General features: G+C 43.8%; 3 protein-coding genes across 4 annotated transcripts; 1 reads left to right on the top strand and 2 right to left on the bottom strand.

The window, feature by feature from the left end:
* Nucleotides 1-301: 301 nt before the first annotated feature.
* Nucleotides 302-1815, top strand: nedd8l (NEDD8 ubiquitin like modifier, like). Its single transcript, XM_072363108.1, has 4 exons — nt 302-443; nt 1060-1107; nt 1215-1297; nt 1403-1815. The coding sequence occupies exons 1-4, from the start codon at nt 426-428 to the stop codon at nt 1524-1526; spliced, it is 273 nt and encodes a 90-aa protein (XP_072219209.1). The 5' UTR covers nt 302-425; the 3' UTR covers nt 1527-1815.
* Nucleotides 1816-1874: 59 nt separating this feature from the next.
* ap1g2 (adaptor related protein complex 1 subunit gamma 2) lies at nt 1875-15116 on the bottom strand. Of its 2 annotated transcripts, none has more exons than XM_072363107.1 (22): nt 15005-15116; nt 14175-14377; nt 13525-13649; nt 13120-13261; nt 12082-12178; nt 11926-12002; nt 11754-11849; nt 11380-11460; nt 11032-11130; nt 10877-10932; nt 10011-10124; nt 9296-9436; nt 8763-8817; nt 7885-8007; nt 7198-7291; nt 6512-6635; nt 6189-6293; nt 5901-6048; nt 5615-5771; nt 5229-5380; nt 3728-3826; nt 1875-3549 (listed from the first exon to the last, which is right to left on the bottom strand). In XM_072363107.1, exons 2-22 carry the CDS (start codon nt 14373-14375, stop codon nt 3442-3444), a joined length of 2394 nt encoding a protein of 797 aa, XP_072219208.1. In that variant the 5' UTR covers nt 14376-14377; nt 15005-15116; the 3' UTR covers nt 1875-3441. The 2 variants fall into 2 exon arrangements, with proteins under 2 accessions (XP_072219208.1, XP_072219207.1); XM_072363106.1 differs by having other exon boundaries at nt 6512-6639; nt 7202-7291.
* Nucleotides 15042-24862, bottom strand: slc7a8b (solute carrier family 7 member 8b). The gene is given in 13 exon segments (XM_072362983.1): nt 15042-15095; nt 17448-17536; nt 17758-17935; nt 18173-18322; nt 18445-18541; nt 18902-19005; nt 19291-19414; nt 19562-19715; nt 21231-21356; nt 22027-22178; nt 22624-22828; nt 24191-24382; nt 24783-24862. Coding segments are annotated over 12 exon segments (1578 nt in total). The 5' UTR covers nt 24336-24382; nt 24783-24862.
* Nucleotides 24863-24866: the final 4 nt, after the last annotated feature.

The following is a 24866-nucleotide window of genomic DNA, read 5'->3' as shown; positions in this document are numbered from 1 at the left end:
TTCTGCTTTTACTGTTAGTTTTCAACATATGCTGTTGCAATTTTGCGAAATCTCAAGAGACAAATACCGTAGTTTAGCACATGTATTTCAAAGCCAAAAAGCTCAGTTTAAAAAACTGTCCAACGCGCATCATCAAAAATGGCCCGTCAATATCATAGGTGTGCCACAATTTGTTATACCTTTTTTTTAGAGGACTAAAATTAGACTTTGAAGTTTCTAACTTTGGTGGTCTAGCTTATTTTAGTTTGAACTTTGACAAAACGGAACAGTTCTACTGGTGTGGTGTGACGCTATCACGCCCGGAGTGTTAGCCTGCTACACAGGAAGTAAAGTCAGGCTAGCTAACCAGCAGGTTCTTCTGTGCTAATTGTTTTTTTCACTCAGCAGTTGATTCACTTTCAAATAGTTGTAGTTGTTTATTCATAATGTTGATCAAAGTTAAGGTAAGCGAGTTGGTTTTTCCTTTGTCTCGAAGACTACCGCAAGTATTAATACTCGTGCTCGGGAGTCCGCTAATAATACAACTTCGCCGGTTAATTTCTGGGCCTGGGTCTGAGTTGAACCTAGTGAACATTTACTCATTGAATGACGGCACTGAAGGGAAAGTGGCAGCTATCTTTTGACAAGCTATTATATTTTCTTGGATTACAGTTATCGTCCCCTTTCCGGTGTTATGGTATTTGCCAGATTGCTAATTTAAGTCACTTGTGTCAGTTAAATTCACGAATCACCAAAGCACACAGAAAGCTCGTTGTTGACGCCGGCGTTACACTTAAATCTACGTTCAAGTCAGTGACCATATTATTTTCTGATGCTTGGTTAAAGTGTTCTAATTTTACAGCATACACTGCCTAAAAGTTTATACTGTAAGTAGGGATTTAATTATTAGCAGTGTATTGACCGGAAATACTTTGAGGGCAAAATGTGTCATTTTGCTGCGTTTTTAAAGTGATTTTGTATCATAGTCAGACCATTGTTTGGAGAGCACGTGGCACATTATTGTACGTGATTATTGTACTGTGACATTTCAACAATGCTGCTGTCATGTTCATGTTTCAGACCCTCACTGGAAAGGAGATCGAGATCGATATTGAGCCCACAGACAAGGTGACCACCTTGAAATAAACTATCCTGTTAGCAAACCAAAGTGCTGCTGACTAACCAGGCATGGCATAACTCCAAGATAAAGGCATTTCTTGTGTGTGTAAATCAAGGTGGAGCGAATCAAAGAGAGGGTGGAGGAGAAGGAAGGGATCCCTCCGCAGCAACAGAGGCTCATCTACAGCGGAAAACAGATGTGAGCTTTTGCACTGTGGTTCATCTCGTTCTGTAGCAATTAAGGATGGTCTTCAGGTATTATTATTTATTATATTATTATAATTATTACTTGTTCCCCCCTCAGGAACGATGAGAAGACAGCAGCAGACTACAAGATCCAGGGGGGCTCGGTGCTTCACCTCGTGCTGGCGCTAAGAGGAGGATCGACACCCGACAGTTGCAGCCGACACCTCTCCTCCTTGTCATGAGTCGCTGCTGTCATGAGACTAGCTGTGTGCAACTCTCATAACCATGTTACAGCAGAGAAATCTGAAATTCCACCCATCAGGCAAATGCAACAGTGAAGAGACAGAGCGGAGGGGAAAAAAAAAAAAACAAATCAAATCAACCCTCTGAATAAGGACGTTCTAATGTTTTTCTGTGTAAACCCACATTGGCTTTCTGATCTCAAACAGTTGATGCAGGGACCCGTGCTTTATGAAAGTTTGAGAACACTGTGGTCTTCTTGCTTGTGAATAAATGCTGAAGTTGACGTCCTTTATGTCTCGTCCTCCAGTATAAACACACCGGTCGAGCACAGACACAAAACCAAAACATTTCCTGAGTATTTCTTTTATTCCAAGACTGAATAATCAAGAACAATCCAATGAGATGACAGAATATTCTCTCTGGTCGTTACATGTTGATAGTGATACAAAGCGGAGTAGATTCTACTGACATCTCTTTGGAGCACCACGGCCGAGATCTCATACCTAGTGTTTGAAACCGCTCTGTGAACATGTAATGAAGGATTCATCAGACAAATATTAACATGCTGGTTTCACGCTAATGTTGATGGTCATGTTTTTATAGCACTTTGTTGAACAACCGAGGCTTCCGCTTAAACCTCTTCATTGTGCTTACACATTTAATATCTTAAAAACATCTTTTTTTTAAATATCGGTGCTCCTAAATGAGTCGGATTTAAGCATCTGTAAACAGTAGATATGTCAGGAAAAGTGTTGTTTGTGTGGGATTCAAAAACAGAAATCTTATTAGCATAATTTACACTTTGATATTCTTGGCCTCCAAAGATAATACAATTATTTTCTTTTTTAAAAACAAGTAATAAAAGGCACAGGGGAATGAATCAGGAGATGAACGAGTGGGTTATTTTGAGCTGTCACACAGAGACGAAAAGGCAGCCCAAAAGGTTCTGTTTAAAATCTCCCACCCCTTAATCTAAAACTGATGCATTTGTGTTCTTATTAAAAGCAAAGTGGAATAGATACAAATAAAAAACAAAAAACAGAAGGAGTAGTGGCTCATGTCTTAGTATTTATCTACTTTTAACAGTGCAAAGAGGGGAAAGACAAATATCTTGAGAAGGATCTAACTTTCGAGGGAGTATAAATGGAGTGGTGTTTGAGTGAAAATGATATAGTGGCTGAAACTGGCTGACCGAAGCCACAAAAACAGAGAACTCGAGCTGTCACACATTAAATACAATCAGTAGTAGTTTGTAAACTAATTTCTTGGAACTGTACAGAGTTTTTGTTTTGTTTTAAAAAGTCTGAACCCCTTAAGATAATTGTACGCTTCTCCATAAATATGATCTCCATCATTACATTTTCACGCAAAAGCAGATAATCCGGTTAAAGAAGTGACATAAAAATATACTTTTGTTTCTCTTAACAATTTTTTGGTAGAATACCTTCTTAAAAAAATAGAAGAAAGAAATTGTAGTGAAGTGGCCTTAAGAATGGAACGCGTCTTTGTCTCAGCTGAGTGGGATGTTATATCTACGCTGTCTGCTTGCGCCAAAATGTGGTGAAGATCTGGTGGTTGAAGTCATATTTGTGCAGAAATCTAAGTGGCGTACTGTAGGAACAACGGTGTGTCGCCGCACAGTTTGTGTGAAGAGTCGTCCTCGTGACCCGCTCCAAAAAACTGGTTTGTTTACCCGCGTCTTACCTGCAGAATCCTACATGTGAGCCGTTCTGACATGCGTGTCTGATGCAGATAAGTAGAAAAAAAACACACAAAAAAACCCACGAGACTCCTAAAAAGAGGGGATTTCCTGTGAAGGAACAGTGTTTCTCAGACAAGAGACAGCAGGAACACCCTTGGCATGCGAGAGGTCCTGCCGACTGATCCGTTCCAAGTTAGTCTGACCGGCTGCCGTCAGTGTCCGGCAGCGTTGAGACCAGGGAAGGAGTCAATCTGGACTGTATCCTGGACGGCTGATCCTTGGCTGGTATAAGCGATGCGAACCCTCATTTTCAGATTAACCTGAGAGGTAAGACAGAACTCTGCTTTATGTGGGATTATAGTAAAATACTGCTTCTGTCAACTACAAGACATTTGTAGGCTGTAAGAGAATTCACCCCCCCCCCTCACTGATTACAAGTTACACTCACACACATGGAAATGGCAGCTTTATATGTGTGTTTGCATTTTGCAGGCCCACCTTGTTGGGGTTGTTCAGCACCACCATCTGAGTCACTTGAGCTGCACCTCGCGCAGGAAGCGAGTCCCTGCTGGGGGCCTTCATGTGTAACTGCACACTCTGGAGGGGGATCAAATGCAGCTTTGAAGTTCAAAGCACCACAACACACACATGGTCACATCCACTGCCGACAGGGGCGTGGCCAGGATTTTACTTCCCCGTTAGCACACAAACAGCAGGGATAGTGCGAGTCATATGGATACAAGCAGAAGGCTTCGACTGGCTAATCACTCAGACTCTGCATTCAATTAGAAGGATGGCCGAGACTCCATAACAAAACCTGAATCTGAGAGGGGATGTCTAAGAAAAAGGGAGAACATTGACTGGTTTGTGCCATCAGCAGGTGTCGGTACAGGAAATGTTGCCAGTGGCTGCGGCTCAGTAGAAGTAGTAGCTGTCCTTAAAGTTTTTTTTTGTTTGCCAGCTCCAGACCGGAGGCAGGTGGTGAGTCATGTCATTTTAATCTTTGTTCGGTCGGATGCAGTTCACAAGTTATTTCCATCCTCCCTAATGTGTGTCAAGTCTTCAAAACAGGCAGAAAAACACACGCATACAAACAAACAAAAAGACTTTAACAGGTGTAGAAACTGTTCTTCTGTGTCAATGGAAGTTTTCTCCAGTATTTGTTTCCATCCCCTTTACTTAGTCATGTCTTCTAAATCAAAGCAATGGAAACCTGGCTGTTCTCGTTCGACACTGGACTTAAGCGGTTGTATTTTTAGCATCATCACGCTCCATGTTTCAGAGCTCTAACTCGCTGTGGCTCCATCACTCTGTCAGGCAGCAGTCAGAGTGCACACATGTCACGTGCTAATCCCTCTCCCTTCTCTTATGACTATGCAACTGACAAAGTTTACTATCCTTCATCTTTCCCTTAATGCTTTACAAGGAAATGACTACGCCGGGTGGGAGTGGCAGAGGGCTTAAAAAGACTTTTACAACAAAGTCACGGCTCTGGTGGAATCTTTGTGCCTGTGTTGCAGAGGAGTCGTCTATTGTCTGCTATTGTGTTTGCATTTTTGGCATGTTGCATTGTGGGAGGTTCATTTCTGAACTTCCACTGCCTATTTTTGCTTTGCATGGTTAAGAAAACTCGTTTCACTGAATCACGACAACTCGCAATGTAGCCTGCACTGCCACCCTCTGGCGACTCTGCGCAGTCTGGTTCAGTCACTTCAAACCAGTTAATGGAATCGAGTTTGATTCCCGTTTCTTTATTTGCGGCTTTTCAAAAGACAGCAGCAGATTTGCTTCACGAGTAAATGGAAACCTGGCTGTTGGCCCACTGAAATGAGCAAGATCGTCCCTGAAAAAGATGGCAAATGGCAGCTTACGTTGCTCCAAAACTATATACTATATATAGAATTCAGGTTTAATTGTGTCCTCAGAGATGAGTGTCCACCAACATCAATGGTGGGACTAACTGATGTAAATGTGTTATGTAAATGTCACATGGGCGAACCTTGGGCACTGCAGCCTGCAGGGTGAAGCTGCTGATGTCTGAGTCGGAGGAGTTGGAGGCTGCGAGCGTGACCGTCAGGCCTGTGTCTGACTGCCGCTCACAACTCAGAGTCAGAGTCACACCGTCCTTCTCATACACGGTCACTGTGGGAGCTATGGAAAACAGCTATTAGAAAATGTTGCATTCATTTAAAACCAACATTCACAAGACAAAAAACCCCAAAAAGAAGCTTTATCATGCACCCCTCTTCTCTTATTCACATTCAAGCAAGTTCCAACATCTTGAATGCAGCATTTTTCCATTTCCAAGACCAAAATCATCGCACTCGTGTTTATATTTCCCTGTCAGTCTTTGCAGTTGATCGAGTGTGTATCTGAGCGGCAGACCTGATGTTAGGGGAGTGGGATCCAAGCCACCCAACAGATCCAGAAGGGCTCCTCCGGCCGTGGTGGAGGTATTAACGGGCAGAGTTGTGCTGCCTACTGCTGGGCTGGGCTGAAGTGGCTCCTCAGAGCCACCCAGCAAGTCCAAGAGATCGCACACCTGAAGTAACGCAGGGGGAGGAGGACAAAGTTCAACTGTTGGTGAAGAACCATCAAATGTATGCTTCAGTTAGACAGAATTAGGGGCAGAAAGTGTCACCCCGACTGTTTTTGTGCCATGGCTGCGTACCTGGTTAGCAGGCGGTTGTGGCAGCACCACCCCTCCCTGTTTCACTTGAGCTGGTCGGATCTCCTTGATGGTCTCCCCCGTTGCCTCCCCGTTGGTGTGACCTGGAGAGTTCTTCTCAATCACAGGCATCCTCTCCAGCACCGCTGCCCTGTGGAAACAAGGACCGTCTCACCGATTCTCCAACATGCAACATGGAGGAGGACAAAAAGCGCACGACGCCTCATTCTTATTAGGGAATATTCCATGGACAGAAGAGGAAAAGTTGGCATCATCCTCCTCTTTCCCTACCTCATGTGGTCATATTTTTTGAAGAGTGCATTGTATTCAACTGCCCTCTGCTGGAGCTCCACATCTATGCAGCTGCCGTAGATGCTGACGATGCTTCTGATGCGACTGGAAGGGGTGCAGGGATGAAAAAGAATCAGAGACATAACAGCAACGTATTAGAATTAGTCTTATTCAGAGGTATTTGCATAAAACTCTCACGACACAAGAAGTCTAAGACTTATCACTATTCAAGAACTTTGCATTTTGATGTGTTGTTTTTCCATCTGCCGGGAGAAAATGAACCTTTTAACAGACACAAAAGGAGTTTTTTCTTTTTTACTTACTCCACGTTGTCAGTGATGCGTGTGCTCAGTTTCATGGTGGCGGTGAGAGCGAAGCCTCTGGTTGTCGGGGACGACATGTGAGACTGCAGAACTGTTTCCAAGGCGTCCAGGACGTCGTCCTCGGAGACCTGATCGAGAGACAACGTCAATGCCGATTTTGAAAAGCCGCAATCCCAGTTTTTTGTTTCCAAATCAACACTAGAAATCCACTTCTGGCATTCTTTGACAGCATTTACTTCAGTAAATGACAAACATGCAGACCATAAGGTTCGATTTTATTCACTTATGTCCGATTCTCTGCTCATCATGATCAACAACCTCAAAAAACCTTAAAAAACTATTTAGCAAGCGGCACATTGTACACATGTTAAGCAATGAATCGGACAGCTTTCCACTTCTGTACATTTCATATAATCCTGTATTTTTACCGTTATTACAAAGAGAGGCACGACATCTCTATGGTTACTCTCCGTTACAAACTTCTTCCATTATTTCCGGTTCATAGCCCAGAACAGAAATTATTCTTAGCGCCTAAGCCAATTTGAGTCCAGCTGAGCATATTTATGCAGGATTTAACTGTTTCCCAACTGCATCAGCTGGCTGCGTTTGACCTGCTTTAATAGCCTTGATAGTGTTGTTTGTGTTCTGGTGTCATGTGAAAGTGTTGCCTGTTTGTTGTGCTCTGTTTACCTGCACGGGCTCAGTCTCCTGACACTCTCCTCTCAGCAGCAGGTCTCCGTATTCTCCTATGCACCAACAGGCCACCTGGACCAGAGATGGCTGCGCACACACATGCTGCATTCAGTAAACCGCGGCTCGCTCACAAAAAATTCAAACGCAGAATAACAGCGCTTTGCAAAACTGTCTGACGCATCAATTTTGCCAGAATCCTCAGGAAGTTAATGCGGTGGAAGATGGGGGGGGGGATCTGCACCACTCTGCGGATGAATACACAGCTGCTCGTTTGACTCGGATCCAAAAATAAACCTGGTTCCATCAGCTGGTTTCAAACTGAAAAGCCCTGCGATTCTCGCTGCTGTAAAACAAGACCAACGCTGTTTGTTTCGGGACTGTTAAAGACGCTTATCTGACAGCAAAATGATCATGACCTGCGATTAGATCTATGTTTCTACTGAGGAAACAACAAACAGCAGAGAGAAAAGAGAAAAAAAAGGCGAGAATTTGTTATAAATCAAGACTAAAGCTACGCTGGAGTCATTTATTCCTTCTCTTTATGTTGAACTGACATTCTCCATTTAAATGGTAAATCATTCCCTTCCTGGGTTCATTATCATGTCCTCACAACCTTTTTCAGACAGATGAAGTGTTCCTTTGAGGCCAAACCCCCCCCCCCCCCCCCCACACACACAGACCTGAGAGATGTCTGTGAGCAGAGCCCGGTAGAGCTTGTGGACGGTGTAACAGTGCAGCTCCGAGGTGTTGGTGATGAGCTGAATCAGGTTGGGCACGGTTTCATCTCTCACGTCACCCCCTGCCTGTCAAAGTGGTAATCACACACACACACACACACACACACACACACACACACACACACACACACACACACACACACACACACACACACACACACACACACACACACACACACACACACACACACACACACACACACACACACACACACACACACACACACACACACACACACACACACACAGTAAATTTCATTAGCTCGACAGCTTGTTCAAGTATCTGGGTCACTGTGTATTTTGTTCCAGACACAATGACCTCGCCCTGAGTGTCATTTCCATAACAATTCATACGGCCCAAAAGCTGCGGCCCGTCTCTAATCTTACTCTCTCCGTACACTTCTGTTTACGCTCCGTCATTTTGAGACATCGCTGTGTTTCTTAGCTTTTACAGCAATCACGAGAGTTTTATTTTAAAGAGGAATGTGACAGATGAGTTCCAGAAGTGCCAACAAAAATGTCCTGCAGTGATTACTCAGCCGGAAGTCGGGAAAATGACTGAGATTGTGTTCGTTTACAGTAGGTAATCGACTGAGCTCTCTGCTCAAGTTTGACATTTTATCTTGTAGCAGTCTCATTTTTTTTTTTTGCGACTGAGATTCTAAACCTTTTAGGAAAATGTTAGCAATTAGCAGAGCTGCGCTTTGCTGGCTCTTAAAGGAACCTTTCAGACCCAGAGGCAGCATCCGTTTTTAGAAACAGTCTATGTGAGGAGCCGATATATAAAACACAGCAGGGTGAGTGGTTCGGTCTGCATTTACCGTGGTGAGGACATGCAGGATGGTGTCTATGTGCCAGCGCTGGGAGGGTGCATACCTGACAGAGACACAGACACACACAGCCAGCTCAGTGATTACTCAGTGGATGGTGAGCAACACACACAGAAAACTTACTGCATCTGCATCCTGTCACTGCCTACATACAAACACCAGCAGCTCAGTGCATCATGTCATTGAATACTGTGCGTTAGCAACAAGCTCGTCATTGTCACAATGTGAGCTGCGAAGGAACATCACTGAGTGGAGGCCGAGACACGGAGCTGTGTGCAGCATAATGTGAGCACAGAGCCTGTTGTTACAGCCTCAGCACAACAGCTGGATCCCTTTTGTTTGGGTTGTTTTTTTATTCCACAACAATGCGTCAAATCTATTCACACGCATGACCGAACAGTATGTGTGCTGGTTTCTGTGTGTTCACTATTTCAATCCACTTTCATGTAATCTCAATCTCAGGGCACTTTATCCGGAGAGAAGTGCTTTGGTACAGAGGAACATGTCTGCAGCAGCCCACGTACCTCTCGGCAGCGTTGAATATGCCGCTGGCAGCTTGAGCCCTGAGCTCGGGGGGGCAGGAGGAGAGGAAGAGGAGCAGTTCTTTCATCATAGAGCGGATGTTGGAGGCTGACACCAGAGCCAAGGAGAGCTCCAAGGCACGCCTGGATGGGCGAGGGGTAATAAAGGTGAAAATGGCTCAGAGAATTCTCCGCTGACCACAGACTGAAGACGTTCACACGTTTATTTCCACCGCAGGAGTCATCGTTTACAAGCTGGTCGGGCATTTTAGAGCAGGATAACACACCCCTGCTTATGTGCCCTTTGGTAATTACACATTGAATAATAAAAGTAATACAAGCCATATGAAGCCAATAAAAGACATGCATCCCATCTTTTTAAGGAAAGGCCTTCAATATTTCAGCGAGACAACGCTAAACGACAAGCTGCGTAGTAAAGGACTGCCTTCCTGCAGTCCAGACCTTTCATCTGTTTAAAACATATCGTGCGTAATGAAAAGCTATATTTGACAAAGAAGACCCTGGGCTCTTGAGCAGCTCGAGTCCCAACTTCCATGAGATGTGTTTCTGCCATCAAATTCAAGATTCTTTGATGGAATCATAAAAAAAAAAGTGTTTTGGCATTTGATGTCGTCTACTTTGAATGAAATCCATGGTCATGGAGTTTCCTTAACATCTGTGCAATCGCAGCTGTGTTGGACAAACAGAGCAAAGTCACCTCTTGACGGACGCATCCTGGTCCTTGAGGCAGTCTACTATGGTTCCTCGGTGGCGCTGCACTGCAATATGGTCTGTCCCGACGATCTTCTGGAGAGACGTCATGGCGATGTACCTGCCGAAAATAAAGATGGGAAGCTTTAAGTTGGAACTGCATTATGCAGACGCAACGTAAGCTGAATTCACCGAGGCCTGCGCCAGTGAGAACACGCAGAGGCCCAAAACATAAAGAAGTAATGAATCACCTCCTCAACTCACTTTCAAATATCCTCTAACAAAGATTAATTGACAGCGCAGCTGCAAAAAACTCTATTTCCTCTACTTCCTTAGATAAATAATTGATCTTTCCACTTGAAATAACTCATTGACTGATCAAATATTTATGCGGGGACAGGAGAGACGTTATCTAGACAGGCAGGTCTGACGGGAATGAAACAGTCTCATTACTGCCCCTGAGTCACAGAGCGATTCAGAGGCCTTGCATGAGGAAACCAGGCAGACCTGTCTGACCACAAGGCCCCTATGAAAACACACTATAAAACAACGGTAACACAACTAAAACCTCTAGGAATCTACAACAGGCCTTTACACTCGCTGCTGAAATTGAGAGATCAGACGGATGAGGCAGACGGCGACCCTCTGGTGGCTTAAGAGGAAACGCTTTGGGGAAAGCAATTATTGACAACAGCCTGCTGGGAGGACGTTTATCTCTTTGGCAGCACTGAGTTTGCCGTTGGCCACGTGGAATGGGGAAGGCAACGTGACCCTAAGAGATGCAGGCAGAAGGGGGGCGGATGGCGCTGAAGTTTAAAGGGGAAAGAGAAACTTAAGTGAAAGTGTTGTATCAGGAAGGAAAGCAGCACTTACCGGATGTTTCTGTCATTGTTCAGGAGAAATCTTCCCAGGATGTTCACAGCCAGAACCTGCAGAGCAAGTTAAATGAAGCGTATGTGCATTTGTTAATCAACTCAGCAGCTTTAATCGCCCCTGAATGAATGCGGTGTGAAGTGTCGCTGACTTACTCTGAGGCCGCTCTCCGACTTGATGTCGAGAACGGTGAGCACAGTCTCGTACAGCACGGCGTTCCCCACAGTCTTGGTGCTGTCTGTGTTGGTTGCCACCTGCAAAGCAACTCGCACGTTATTACAGTCCATCAGTCCTACAACCACAGGTAAAAAAAACAACATCTGAGCCCTTCTTTGGAATGAATATCAATGTTTGACTCAGCTAACAAGTGACAAAGGTCATTCAAATTCAATCAGTCAGGGGAAAGTCCTCCTCGAGGGAAACTCTCAAATAGGCCCATTATTTGGAGTAAAACAGAACATCGGTCAAGCGATGGTGTTCGGAGGTGAAAGCGAATGATAGACCTGAGCGAGGAGGTCGTTCATAGCGTCACTCGCTACTTCGTTGTTGCGGCCGAGGATTCTCAGGAGCCTCAGGATGCGCACCTGAGGAGGGAGGCAGAAGAGAGGGAACACACGGACGACAAGTTGAACCGGCAGTGAAAAAACAAGTGAACACTGGAGTAATCAGACCACTCGTTTCAGATGTGAGCCGAGGAGAAGCACTCAGGGCCACTTCCTGTCAATTCTCCCTCCCAGTGTTCAGAAAAAACACTCCTCACCTCAGAAAGCTCAGTCCACTCTGTCAGAGGGTCGGTCAAATGAAAAACGCTCTCTAATCGACCGAGGAAGTTCTTTTTGGGGAAGTGAAACAGAAACGGGTAAATCTAACGCTGTACCTGTAGGAAGGGATCGCTGACTCCTGCCACGTCGTGGTCCGGGGAATACCCAGAGATGACCAGGCCTTTCATGATCTGAACTAGATCCGGCACTGACTGGAAAACACGAGCCACAAACACATTAAAACACACGTTTCCGCACCGAGTCGGGGCGTGTGCGCGTCCCTCATACCTTTCTGAACCGCTCCAGCGTTTCTGGGTTCCGCTCACATAGTTGAGTGATGAGCACCACAGCGCCATGTAACACACCTGCGGATACATGTAGATAAAGACGTGCTGGCACCAGCATCCGTGGGACAAGGCTGATATGCGTCACCGATCTACTCACCGTGATTCTTCTCCGTGAGGAGGGAGCGAGCGGCGGGAACGAAAAGCTCTCCGAGATCGTGGACTTTTCTCACGATGTGAACGGCACATAAAGCAGCCTAAAGATTCAGTGGAGAAGGGAGATGTCATCAATTGGAAATCTTAAACGGTCCCCGATTCCCAAAAAGTTTGAATGTAAATTAAAAAAAAAACAACAAACCAAGACATTTTTCTCAATAGAAAACACATCAGAAACGTGTCGAATGTTGAAAGGGAGACATTTGACTGTTGAATGAAAAACACTAAGAGCAACATGTCTTTAAAAAAGTCGGGATGGGGGCAACAAAAGGCTGGAAAAAAAGGTGGGGCTGAAAAGAAACAGGTGGAGGAACATGGCAGCGTGTCAGCATCATGACTGGCTATAAAAAGAGGACCTTAGAGAGGCAGAGTCTCACAGAGTTGAGGATGGGCAGAGGTTCGGCTTGCGGGACAATTCAGAATAATATTCCTCAACTCAAAACTGCTGAGACTTGGAAATATCCCATCATCAACAGTAAATAGTATCATCAAAAAGTCTGTCCTGAAAACTACTGGAACTCACGGTCTGTGAACACACTTCATATGTGGATATGGTCCAGAAAAGCTGCCATCTTTTTTTCTGGGCTAAAGCTAATTTAAGATGGACTGAGGCAAGGTGGAAAACTGTTCTATGGTCAGCCGATTTCAAATGTGAAATCCATTCAGAAAATAGCAGACGCCCCACATTCTTCAGATTAAAGAGGAGAGGGACCATCTGCCTTGTTTTCAGCACTCAGAACAAAAGGCTGCATCTCCTATGGTGTGTGCGTGTGTGTGTGGGGGGGAGGGTGCATTAGTAACTATTTACATCTCTAAAGGCACCATCATACTTTTTACAGAGCGCCCCACCAACTTTTTTGGGAAATGTGTGTTGCTGTTCTTTTAAAAACGCTGTATAGCAGCTAATATGGTTCTGTCGCCTGCAGCTTTAACAGAAATTGCCTGCTAAACACTCTCGAACGTTCTGGTGAAGGCCCCTCACCTTTTTCTTTATGTAGGAGTTGGAGGCTCGTAGCAGCCTTTCTATCTCCGGTGCCAGATCCCTGCACATCTCTGCAGAACCCATACAAGCCAGCGTGCACAGAGCCAGAGACTGAACGTACTGGTTGCTGTGGGAGAGGTCACTGAACGGCACACGCACAGAGAAAGGCATGCAGATAACAAGGTAAGTCTGTATACAAACAAGGACAAGTGAACAAACCAAACTTCTTCTATGCTGCTTTGCTCTCTTGCAGAGATTCTTATAAACTGTAGAATTGAGCCTCCTCACAATGTGCACATATCACATGTATAAGCTGCATACTAACACTTTTATACCCTTATGTGTGAATAAACACAATTTATCTCATCAGTCTTCAACAGAGCATCTGTCAACAGTTGTCCTTACTTTTTGATGGAGTTAGTAATAAGAAGGCTTGCATCCTGCTTCTCGTCCAGGAGCATCATGGCTCCCAGGTATCCCACCCGCTTGTCGCTGTAGCGAGGGCTGGCTATCATACGAACACACTCCATCTAGCGAGAAGAGCAACAACGCTGTGAAACGTGGAGTTACTTCAAATGCTCACGCCTCCACTGCCTGGAGGAAGCGTCTCCTCAGAGTCAGCTCCGGAGCAGTGGTTTTCCGGGCTGGGAAGGATTCAGTGGCCTACTTAAAACGGACGACTGACTGGCTTTGACAGACGTGGCTTCAGGGTGTTAAAGTTTACAGTGTTCACAATGGTTTAATATCATGGAAAATGAGAAAATAAATAACAGAACACCAAGAAGTATAACGTTTGCATCAAGAGGGGAAAAACCTTGCAATTAAGATACTAAATGGATCGGATGATTCGTGGTCTCCCCTAGAGGTTCATCATGCGCTCACACATTTCCTTGTGCACACAAACTAATGCACGCAAATGTCAGACAGGGCTCAGAACTTCAGATGTAGGAGCTGGGCCACAGTGAAGTGAGCTAACACTGCCTTAATGGTTTCTCACCCACTTGCCCCATTCAATCCAAGCAAACTCATGACAGGATTTAGCCAAATCCCCTCACCTGACCAAAGTGCGCCGGGTAGCCCAACATGTGCACGTAGAGCAGCTTTGCCAGGTTGTGTGATCGCCCTCCGTTGTCGGTTTGTCTGAACTGTGCCCGGATGGCTGCACACTCCCTCTGAATGACACCCCGCTCCTCACACTGCGTCCTGGCTGACCTGATGGCCCGAATCATCTCCTGCAAGGGAACTGATGGAGACATGGCTGCGCATGTATATGACAGACAGACAGACAGACAGACAGATAGACAGAGAGAGAGAAAGAGAGAGGGAGGTTAGAGGGTGCTGGAATGGGTGAGTGAGGATGTTTGACAGATTACAACAAACTACTCCACGTTCAGAGATCTACTGAGCCACTGAGTATTTCACTTCCTGTTACCACACCACAAGATGCATGTAAGCTAATAAGAGTTCATACGGAGTTGGAATGGATTTTAACATTTTCACGAGCTCTGAAAAACCCCAATTTAAGGAGGTGCGTTCACAAAAAAAATGATTCAAAACTTCAATGTTGCCAGTTTCAAACCCACTTTTGTTCCTGCTGAACAGACTGAGTTGTCTTCGTGGAAACTGCGGTCGCCTGTCTCTATGCAAAAGACTGTGACGTAGTAAATACGCCGACGTTAACGATATAACTGACAAGCGAGCGTCACGCTCCCGCAGTCTCTGATGCGGGTCAGAGAAAGGAGTCAGAGGCTAGCCAACTGACAGAACCGAGCTAACCTTGTGGATGCTGTCAAGCAGTGTACGAGACTGATGAGCTCGAGAGCTAGCTAACTAACCACAGCAGCCTGTGTCGGCGAGTGGTTTGTACTACCAAATGACAACGTACCTCGATACTGTTGAGTGAAGTCAAAAAAGTAAACCCGTTAATCAGCCCCCTTCAACACTCGGCGGTAGTCAGTTGGCTGTAACACCAAATACTGTACACCCATGGAGTTAGTGTCAAGAGAGCGAAACTAATGAGGTGACTTCCGGGTTGAGCTTTAAAAAATAAAACCCCTTTGACAAACTGCATTTGCAGTATTGCAAAAAATAACGTGAAATGGAAGGGAACTGACGACAAAAATGCAATTCTCTGTTTCACCCATTTAAAGGCACTTGTTATGCGACACATTTAACACGGGAAAGCAGGAAATACTGTTGCCACCCCATGTATATAAAAAAAATACTTGTAATATGTAATGATGTAATGTGAATTTGCTCTACGCAGCTTGTAATTATTTTTTTCACTTGATAAAGGAGACAAATCACAAGAATACCTAATACAAATAATTCTGTATACTCAGCACTGTTACTTATTGTGCGTCGCCTCATCAGTAAGTGGTTACAAGCACTGAGGTACACCTGTGATCTTTTTTTTTTTGCGATCAACAGTTGAAGTAATAGAAATAAAAGGAGCTTATGAAAACTGCTCAGCACAGCTATTTTAAGTTGACTCTGCATCATGTTAGAAAACACCCTCGCAAAACACACCATCGACCCAACTTTCGTTTGACAGAATGTCCCTTGAGCTGTACGGTTGTGGTGGATCAGGATAAAAGACAGCCAAGCTCACAGAACTATATAGAAATGTGCACATGCTTTCTTTTGGCCTGATCAAATGTTCTTACAGCTGACGCTCAAGTGCATTATTTTATGTTGAAGGCATCACATCTAGTTTCCTTGTCGCTGTAATGTGTTGTCTTGACCATCCCTGCTTTCCATACCTGTGCAAGACTTCCGCAATTTGATCACTCATTGTGGGAGAACTCCACCTTCTCCATGGCAGGTGCTCTAACCAGGGGATGAAACATTGATGAGGCCAACGAGGCCCACTAATTACTGAAAAGCCAGACTGAATGAAAACAAGTGGGCATCACATTTTTTTTCTTTTGCAGGGCACCAAATGCGTCCAAAACCTAATTCTAGTCGTCAAAAATGTAAAAATGAAATTCAAAATGAGCAAAAGTTAGGCAAAAAAACCAACAACACTATTTCGGTTTTAAGGTTTTGCTTATCAGTAAAATGGACACAGTGAAATAATTATCTGATCGTTAACAATTAATACTTGAAATTAAGAAAGTACAACACATGACAAAAACTGAGCCAAATTGCATGAGAGGAAACACTAAATACACCCCGGTATTCAAAAGCGTGTAGAACTACCTTCTGTATCAGCAACTTTGAGTGTGTTATGTTATTCATACGTTTATGCACAGCTCTCTTAAAAGGTCCTATCCACAGCATTTCATTCAGGTTGAGGTCTGAACTTCAGCTGGATCATTACAACTTCTTGTTTCTTTTCTATTTCATCCTGCTGATGACCCAGTTTCAACCAAGCTTTAGCTTATGGCTTTTAGCAGACGGCCTCACAGTTGACTAGCATACTTTGGTACACAGAGGAGTTCATGGTGGACTCAATGACTAGATGGTGTCCAGGTCCTGTGGCTGCAGAACAAGCCCAAATCATCAGCCCTCCTCCACCGTGCTTGACAGTTGGTATGAGGTGTTTGGTTTCAATAATAATGCTGTGCATTATGACCAAACATCTCCACTTTGGTCTGGTCTGTCCAAAGGACATTTTCCCAGAAGTCTTGTAGTTTGTTCATATCTAACTTTACAAGCCTAAGCTGTGCTGCCATGTTGTTTTTAGAGAGAAGAGGCTTTCTCCTGCAACCCTTCCAAACAATCCATACTTGTTCAGTCTTTTTCAAATTGTATTGTCACTAACTTCAATAGATCTCTATCTTAATAAATAGATCGATAGATACTCAGAACTACATAAATAAATAAAAAAAAGCCTTGGTATGTGTAAGGGAATGTTAATGTATTGAATTCAAATGTATTTTGGCAGAAAATACAAACATTTGGAGTTAAACATAAAATACTGTTAGTGCAGTTTGAAGATTGTATTAATATACAGTATGAACAATTAAAAGAAATTACACATTGTCCACAATCTCCCTGACTAACACATTAACTGTACAAGACAAAGTTTAAAATACTACAATGAAAGAAAGTGTTGGTGGCTTGTATTTCTGTGAAAGATATTTCATCTCAAAGCAGTTCATCCAACAATGAAACTATTGCGGTCAGAATGAAACTCAAACTAAAGAAAACAATATAAACATGTTAAACGTTGCAGAACGAGTCTTGCGTTTTCTTTTTTTTTATAACGCTCATCTTTTTCCAGTCTTCTACTTTCTCCTGATATGTGCACACGAGCAACTGTTTGTGTGCACGTTGAGTCGGGCATTTAAGAGCTTATTCCCTTTTCCCCTCCCATTTTCAACTTTCTTTTGAGGTCCTTATGGCTCGCGCTTCTCCTCCATCACAGGGTAGACCACCAAACAGAGCTTTTGACATAGACGGGTCATTTTACCTGGACACAGTTGGGAAAGAAAAACATACCAGGAACATATGAAGCCTGCTTTAACCCATTCAACTCTGTTTACTAATGAACCACACTGAAGTTCCATCGAATGCATTTTGCAGACACCTCAAAGTTCAAACATTAGAATAAGCAGAGGGAGGTCCAAAAGTCCAACATACTGTACTTTGTGTGTATACAAGCCACGAAGTCAAACTGCAATGCTGCCTTACCCATAACATTATCAAAACACTGTGGCTTGTTTTCCCAGTAGACTCCCAGAAAATATACTGGCACCCCAGTCATCATGATGGCCAGTCCAATACCACAGACTACAGGCTCAGAGTAGAGGGAAAAGATCAGCAGAAAGGCCCAGAACAGCAGGTAGATCACTGGCCATACAAGGCTCACCTGGAATAAAACGATCAGTCCAAGTTGTTAGATATCACACATTTCATTACAGTTTTGCAACTTAGCAACTAGGAAAGGTATTAAGCTCTTAAACTGAATTAACCTTGAAGTCGATTGTACAAAAAGTTTGATTTTCTGTGTATGTTTTTGATGAAAAACAGTCAAGTCAAACCCTTTGTCTTGCCAGAGAAAAATAGGAATGACACAGATGTCTAAAGAAACAATTTGCATCTCTACCTTGATGGGTCGATACATTTCGGGCTCCTTTATCCGCAGCACAATCTGCCCAGCAACAGTAACGCCGTAGAAGAGGTAGTTAATGAAGCCAACATAGTTTATGAGGGTGTAGATGTCACTGGTGCACAACATCAGCAGAGTGGAGATCAACTAAAAATGTTGAGAGGCAAGGAAGTTCATTTTTTGCACTGGGGTAGGAGAGATGGCACAAAAATAGATAAATAAATTAAATAAAAAGGAAGATGCAGAAATTGCATTGTGTCATGACTCACAGTAAACAGCAAGGCTGGGATTGGAGTGCAGCTCCTGACATGAATCATGGCCAGCAGGCGTGGTAGATGGCCTTCTCTGGCGCCAGCAAAAAACAGCCTGAGAGGCAGAAACAAAGATGGTTTAGTCTTGAGAGCAGAGCCAGATGGCGCTTACTTATCGTGTGCACTTGCCAGCTGAGGGAAAAGCTCTGAAAGCACACAGTTCAGGTGATAATGGAGGCAGAGGTGTTGATTGAAAACCGCATGGTAAAAAAAAATCCCCCTTTTATCAAACCTTCTTTTCTACAACATTAAAAATCTAGCTTGTTGTCCCAGAAAAGAGGGGTTTTATTCCTTTAAAGTTTCTCACTTTCACCTTACCACAAGGAAGGGCAGAAATATGAGCGGGGAAGTAATGTTAAGGCACAGCAATCACAGGCGAAAAGACACACTGCACAGCAGGACAGGACAAACTGACCGCGATGACGTGAAGAGGGAGCCATTGACCCCCCCGAAGGTCGAGAGCGCCACCGAGATGGGCATGATCCATGACATTAGTCCTAGCAATTTCTCTCCAAATGTCTGGGAGAAAAATTAGGAGTAGATGGAGAGAAGAGCGGCAGAGAGCAAGTACAACATTCAAGCACTCACTTACTTTAAAGGTCAGCAATTAATCAAGATGTCTCCAAATGAAGCGCAAAAGAGCGACAGGCTCAGACATCGAGCTACAGTCACGGTCACGTGACAGATCAATGGTTAACCTCGACTTACAGGCGATCACAAAATTATAAATACGAGCTACACGCGTTTCAAACATGCCTCACCAGACTTGTTTCGACTGAGCTAAATTTGGATTTCTTTCCTCACCACTGCCACAGCGTTGGAAGCCATCAGCTCCTGGGGGCTCATGGCTGTGACGTAGGCCACGTTGGCAAAAACATAAACGAAGGTTACCACGGGGACGGAGATGAAGATTGCTCGCGGAAGATTCCTGAAGGATGAAAGACAGGACTGGTATAATTTGCATGCAGCTCATATTCGAGTTACTGGCAGCAATTCAGCTTTTTGAATGTCACGAGCACCATACTGTTTGATCCTTACAATCGCAAAGGGGGAAGGATTTAAGGGGTACACGTGCCTGTTTGGGTCTACTAACTCCTCTGTGACGTAGTTGAGGAAGTTCCAGCCTCCGTATGCAAAGGAGCCTTGCAGAAATGACAGAGCTAAGAGACCGACGTCAAAGTCACGGAAGGTCTCAAAGGCATGCGCTGGCTCCAACCAGTAATAGTGGCCTATAAACCAAAAGAGAAACTTTACCCACCAGCTTCAGTATTCCATTCACCCCCGCAATTTGAGCAACGGGGTGACACACGACACAACAAAAGAAAAAGCATTTCTGTTTGTTTTTTTTCCACTGCAACTTCTTAGCTAAAATGTGTTTTCACTATACGCCGTTCTAATAGTCGTCTGTACTCTGTAGAAACACAATAAAACACATCTGCACTGTTAGAGAACTGCAGTTAAACTCGACAGCACTAGTACCACGTGTTAGCCAATGCTGGAGAGACACAGACTGAAATGAAGCATCCTCAATAAAACAATCCTGTTTAAAAGTAAAGTCACACAAATCACAATTCAATCACCACATGGACAGCAACCATAAAAAGAACAGCTCGCACAAAAGGCCAGGATGAAAAAAAGAAGAAGAAGAAGAAGAAGAATAAAGAGCCATTCATATTTTTTTATCCCACACAAAGTGGGATATTCAGGAGCATTGGTTTGTGAGCTGGACCTGGTGGTGTGTGTGTGTGTGTGTGTGTGCGTGTGCGTGTGGATTATGAGAGGGACGAAGAGCAGCTATATATGCGACTAAGCTCTCTTTTAAAGTCAGATTGCAAATCCTCTGAGCGTCACAGGGAACTCGAGCGCTCTGTGGCGGCAGGTGAAAACGACTATTCTCCCACTCATTAAGTCAGTCATTTCCAAACTGGGAGACACGACAAAAAGAAGGCTCAAGAAAACCTTTAACAACAAACAGCACAAAACAAAAAACACACTTTACATATATCGAAAATGATATGCACAGAGACCCACAGTTCTCAAAATGCACAGAAGTCTACAGCCTGGTACAAAGAAGCAATCAAACAGTCAATCATCCTCCATGGAACAGGCCAAGTTCAGATTATGTGTCTTTTTAGTAAGAGGAAGGTTCTGAGTGACCTTGAAAAAAGTTTCATAATTGAGACACAGATGGCAGGAGTTTCAGTCACAATGACAGCTCAAGTGTTGAGTGTTAGACGATAAGTACTGACTGAAGTAACATCTGCATGTAGATCGGTGTGAGAAACGGGTAAAAGGGATTAGGAACTGTGGAGGACACACATTTAATGACTGTGAAAAACAAATGAGCAAATCTTCCTCAGAATGTCAGTTCAGAAGCTGATCAGACCGGCAGCAAGCATACCATAACAGAGACGGATATAACAGGGGGGCTGCGGTGCATAAACACACGTCAGGTCATTTTGGACTGATGCGTTGGACAGCGCTTTGAACCTCCCAGAGTCCACTCACCAAGTAGCGTTCAACACTCTTGAATCTCCGCCAAGGCACACTGAAACGGCTCTGGCAGCACACGCCGATCCAACACATTACTGAGATACTTGGTCGTTTTGCCTTTCTGTTCATCACCAGTCAGTGTGTAAAAGGAGCAGACATTTCTTCAGTTTAAAAAGCCTAGTTAGAAGCCACAGAAACGCCGTACACTAACTGAAAAAGATTATAAAGAGACAAAATAGAATAAATACTACCTTTACAAATTTGGACAGCACCCATGATTATGATGAGGCCCAAGGCCAAAAGCTTGCCCGCTGTGAAGACATCCTGGACACACATGGCCCATTGCACGCTGTGGCAGTTCACCCATGTCAACAACACTGAGAACAAATGCAAGAGCACGATTAAGTATATCACACCCATCACATGGGAATTTGTTTTCCTCATCATCTTAAGTACTTCTTTATGAAAACCGTTCAGGCTGCTTGACTTTCAGCCACAGGAAACTGAAATCATTAAGGTTGTCTCTGTATTTTACTTTGCCGCCTCGTTAAACGTCAGAGACACAAGAAACAAGTCGCACCACGAGTTCAGTGGGTTTAAATCAGGAAACAAAGCTGCTGTGGGATCTGACACTTACAGACACTGAGCAAGGTGAAGCACAAACTCTCTGACCTAGTTGTGGTTCCACAGATCCACATTATCAAGCAAATACTAGATCCTTTTTCATTGATCTATTTAAAAAGTCTTTAAATATTCAAACAAATGACATGTAAAATTGACTTTATATGGTAACGTCCTAGATGGCAGTTTGTAATAATGTGTCAAAGATTTGAAAAAGTGATATAGTTTACCTCTTAGTGCTGCATTTACAGCCATTCTGCTACTATTTTGCTACTCGCACACCGAGGGTATAAATCAAAGAAAAATTCATCATATCTATATTTACTTTCTGATGTAAATTTGGCAGCGTGGAATCATAACCTGTGATCTTTAGCACACTGACCTTATGCAGTTGTCACTACTCTTCAATCTCTTTTGATGACTTACGCAGGCAGACGGCAGCCAGCAGGCGGAGGCCGGTGTCTGGGGGCAGGCAGGAGGGGAAGAGGGGCTGCAGGACGTAGTTGGAGAAGGTGAGCGCTATCACAGCCTGGTTAGTGGGGTAGATAACCAACACTGCAATCCACAGACGTAGAAACCTGGTCGGGGGGGGGCACTGTGGTTAATGAGTGCACACAGCTGCACACAATGTCATAAAATGCATTGGTTTACAGTGAAAATTAGGAAGATTTGCAAAGAGTATTATAGTTATTCAGTGAAGCATTACTGCTGGAGAAAAGAGAAATGAATGGAATTGGGTCAACATTCTGGGATCTCAGGTTTTAATTATATGGTGACAATAACTACGACAACAAAGATGGGATGTGGGTTAACAATGATAATGTTACAAACATTAATCCTAAAAGGCATGCTGCAGCCTCGCCTTGTTATTCTGTGATCACTGTGCAACACAAATCATTTCAAAATCGTACTTTTTTAAAATCAGTTTCCTGAAAATCATCTTATGTCTTTGAGTTCCAATTGAAATTTTGCTCATTTTGGGTTTTTTTTGCATCATACGAGACAAACGCCATTTGTTCTCACCCAGCCAGTCCTCCAAAGATGTCCTTGACATACGAGTAGTCTCCCCCCGACTTGGGGATGGTCACTCCCAACTCTGCATAGCAGAGAGCACCAATGGCTGTGATGAGTCCGGTAGTTACCCACACGATGATGGCCACCCCCACCGAACTGGCATTCTCTAGGACCCCCTTAGGACTAACAAAAATCCCAGATCCGATGATGTTTCCTAAGGGAGGGGAAAACACACGAGGGGATCGCTCAGAGATGGATGCTTTGCAGACAAAAGTCAAAGCTGGCAACATTTTACGTGCAAACGCACGGAGAAAATGAATTACAATGATCACCTTCTCAACTACACAGCATCTATCTGCAGAATGGCATCTATCTGGGGTCGACTGGAAGAGCTCTGACTTTAGCTTCCAACAATAAATCCACTTGGGAAGGTTGTGTGTCAACAGGCATGACTTAGCCAAAAGTTATCTCTGTCACACTCCCAGATGAAGGGCTCATCTGGGGACAACTGTTGGCTTTTTTGACCCTTTACCCTGTTAAAAAATTTTCTATCACTCACTATTGTCAATCAGTTCTCGAGCAAATCTGCATCACTTTTCGCTCACAGGTTGAGTGGCATGATGAGCCTGAAGGAATCATACTAAGAATCATACTAATCATACTAACATAAAATGCGTTTATCACATGTGTCATGCTGGACCAAATGCCACCGCTACTTACGTTATAGTAAAGGTGCAAAAGTTCCCGAGCCTAATTTCTTCATACATTGCCTGGAAAATGAGAATTAGAGGCGGCGATGGCGCCACAGAGATCCAAAAGTGTGGCTTGTAGCTGGAGCATAATTATCTTAGTTCACACACACACACCAAAATCAGGTTGGTGCTGCTTTTAGTCAATGTTGCTGCAGCGACACCCCCCCACCCCAGCCACCCACCCACGCTTGTGATGGGAATGGAAATCGCACTGTTATCAGCGGTGAAAAGCCATTAGCGGAATTGCTTTTTTAAATGACCTTTTCACCCCCCCCACTCTCCCTGTGCATGTATGTGCTGGTGCTGGCAGCAAAAAGCTGCCTCGACACTCAAAATGAATGGAGAGAGCATGTGCAGGATAGACTGAGAGTGAAAATGAAATCAAATTAAAAGGGAGGCTTGATGTTTCTGATGTCCCTGAAAAAAATGCCTCCATGCTCCTAAACCTGGCATTCCTCGATTGGCTAAAATTTGATCTTTTTTGTAGATTCAATAAGCTTCAAGAGGGAAAAAAGGTTTTCAATATATATACATATCTATATGTATATATATATGTATATATATACATATCTATATGTTATTACTGAGCAGAATAAAAGTTAAACTCAACCTGAACTCAGCCTTGGCCCGATGGTTTAGTCACAAAATGATGTAGGATACAAGTAAGATTACCCATCTGAATCGCTGCTTTAGATATGAAACGTTTGCTTTTGTTAAAACACTGTTGACTTTGCTTATTAAACGAGCATAACCTTCACTGATTATGGTCTGTACGTTGTCTTTCCTTTGCAGGAGAGCACAACCAAAAACCTGAATGGACTTACCTACTATGATGCCACAGGCGCTGAGGAGCCCGATCTGTTTTTTCAGAGTCACCCCGGAGCTGCCCCCGGCATCTCTGGCCGCTGCCGGTGGGCGGTCTGCGGGCTCAGACTCGCTGCAGCTCCGCTTCCTGGGACCCGCTGCCATCCTCAGGTCCGGGCCACCGTGTCCCTCCCTTCTCTTTTGTGGTTGAACTGACGGAGGCAACAGCTCTTTGATAAGTTAGTAAAAACAGGCGAAAAAAAAAATCCCATCCAGCTTCATGTAAAATTATTCGGTTAAATCGTTTAAGTTAAAGAAAAGAAGAAAAAAAACAGAAAAAAATTAAAAGAAAGGGGAAAATATGGTTGAGTAATTTCTGTCCTACTTCTACTGTTCTACTTTCAAATGCTGTATTTGAAAAAAAAGAAAGAAAGAAAGAAAGAAAATGCTATTGTCTATAGTTTTCTACACTACCGCTAAAATTATAAAGAATATCAGAGCATCGCGGCGACATTAATTGTAGTTTTCACTCTCGTAACCAACGAAACTACTTGAATTTGAAATTTCAATTAAAAAAAAGTAAAAGAAAAATATATATACAAAATAAACTACCTTTTCAGCAGCCGTGGTTGTTTGAAGGCTCCGCGTGTTTTTTAGACTTCATGTCCGATGGGACTACCGGTGGCTCTTTGTGAT

Source organism: Leuresthes tenuis, unplaced genomic scaffold (assembly GCF_036924035.1).
Source record: "Leuresthes tenuis unplaced genomic scaffold, fLeuTen1.0.hap1 SCAF_14, whole genome shotgun sequence".
NCBI classification, from domain to species: Eukaryota; Metazoa; Chordata; class Actinopteri; order Atheriniformes; family Atherinopsidae; genus Leuresthes; species Leuresthes tenuis.
This window is presented reverse-complemented; position numbering and strand designations above follow the sequence as displayed.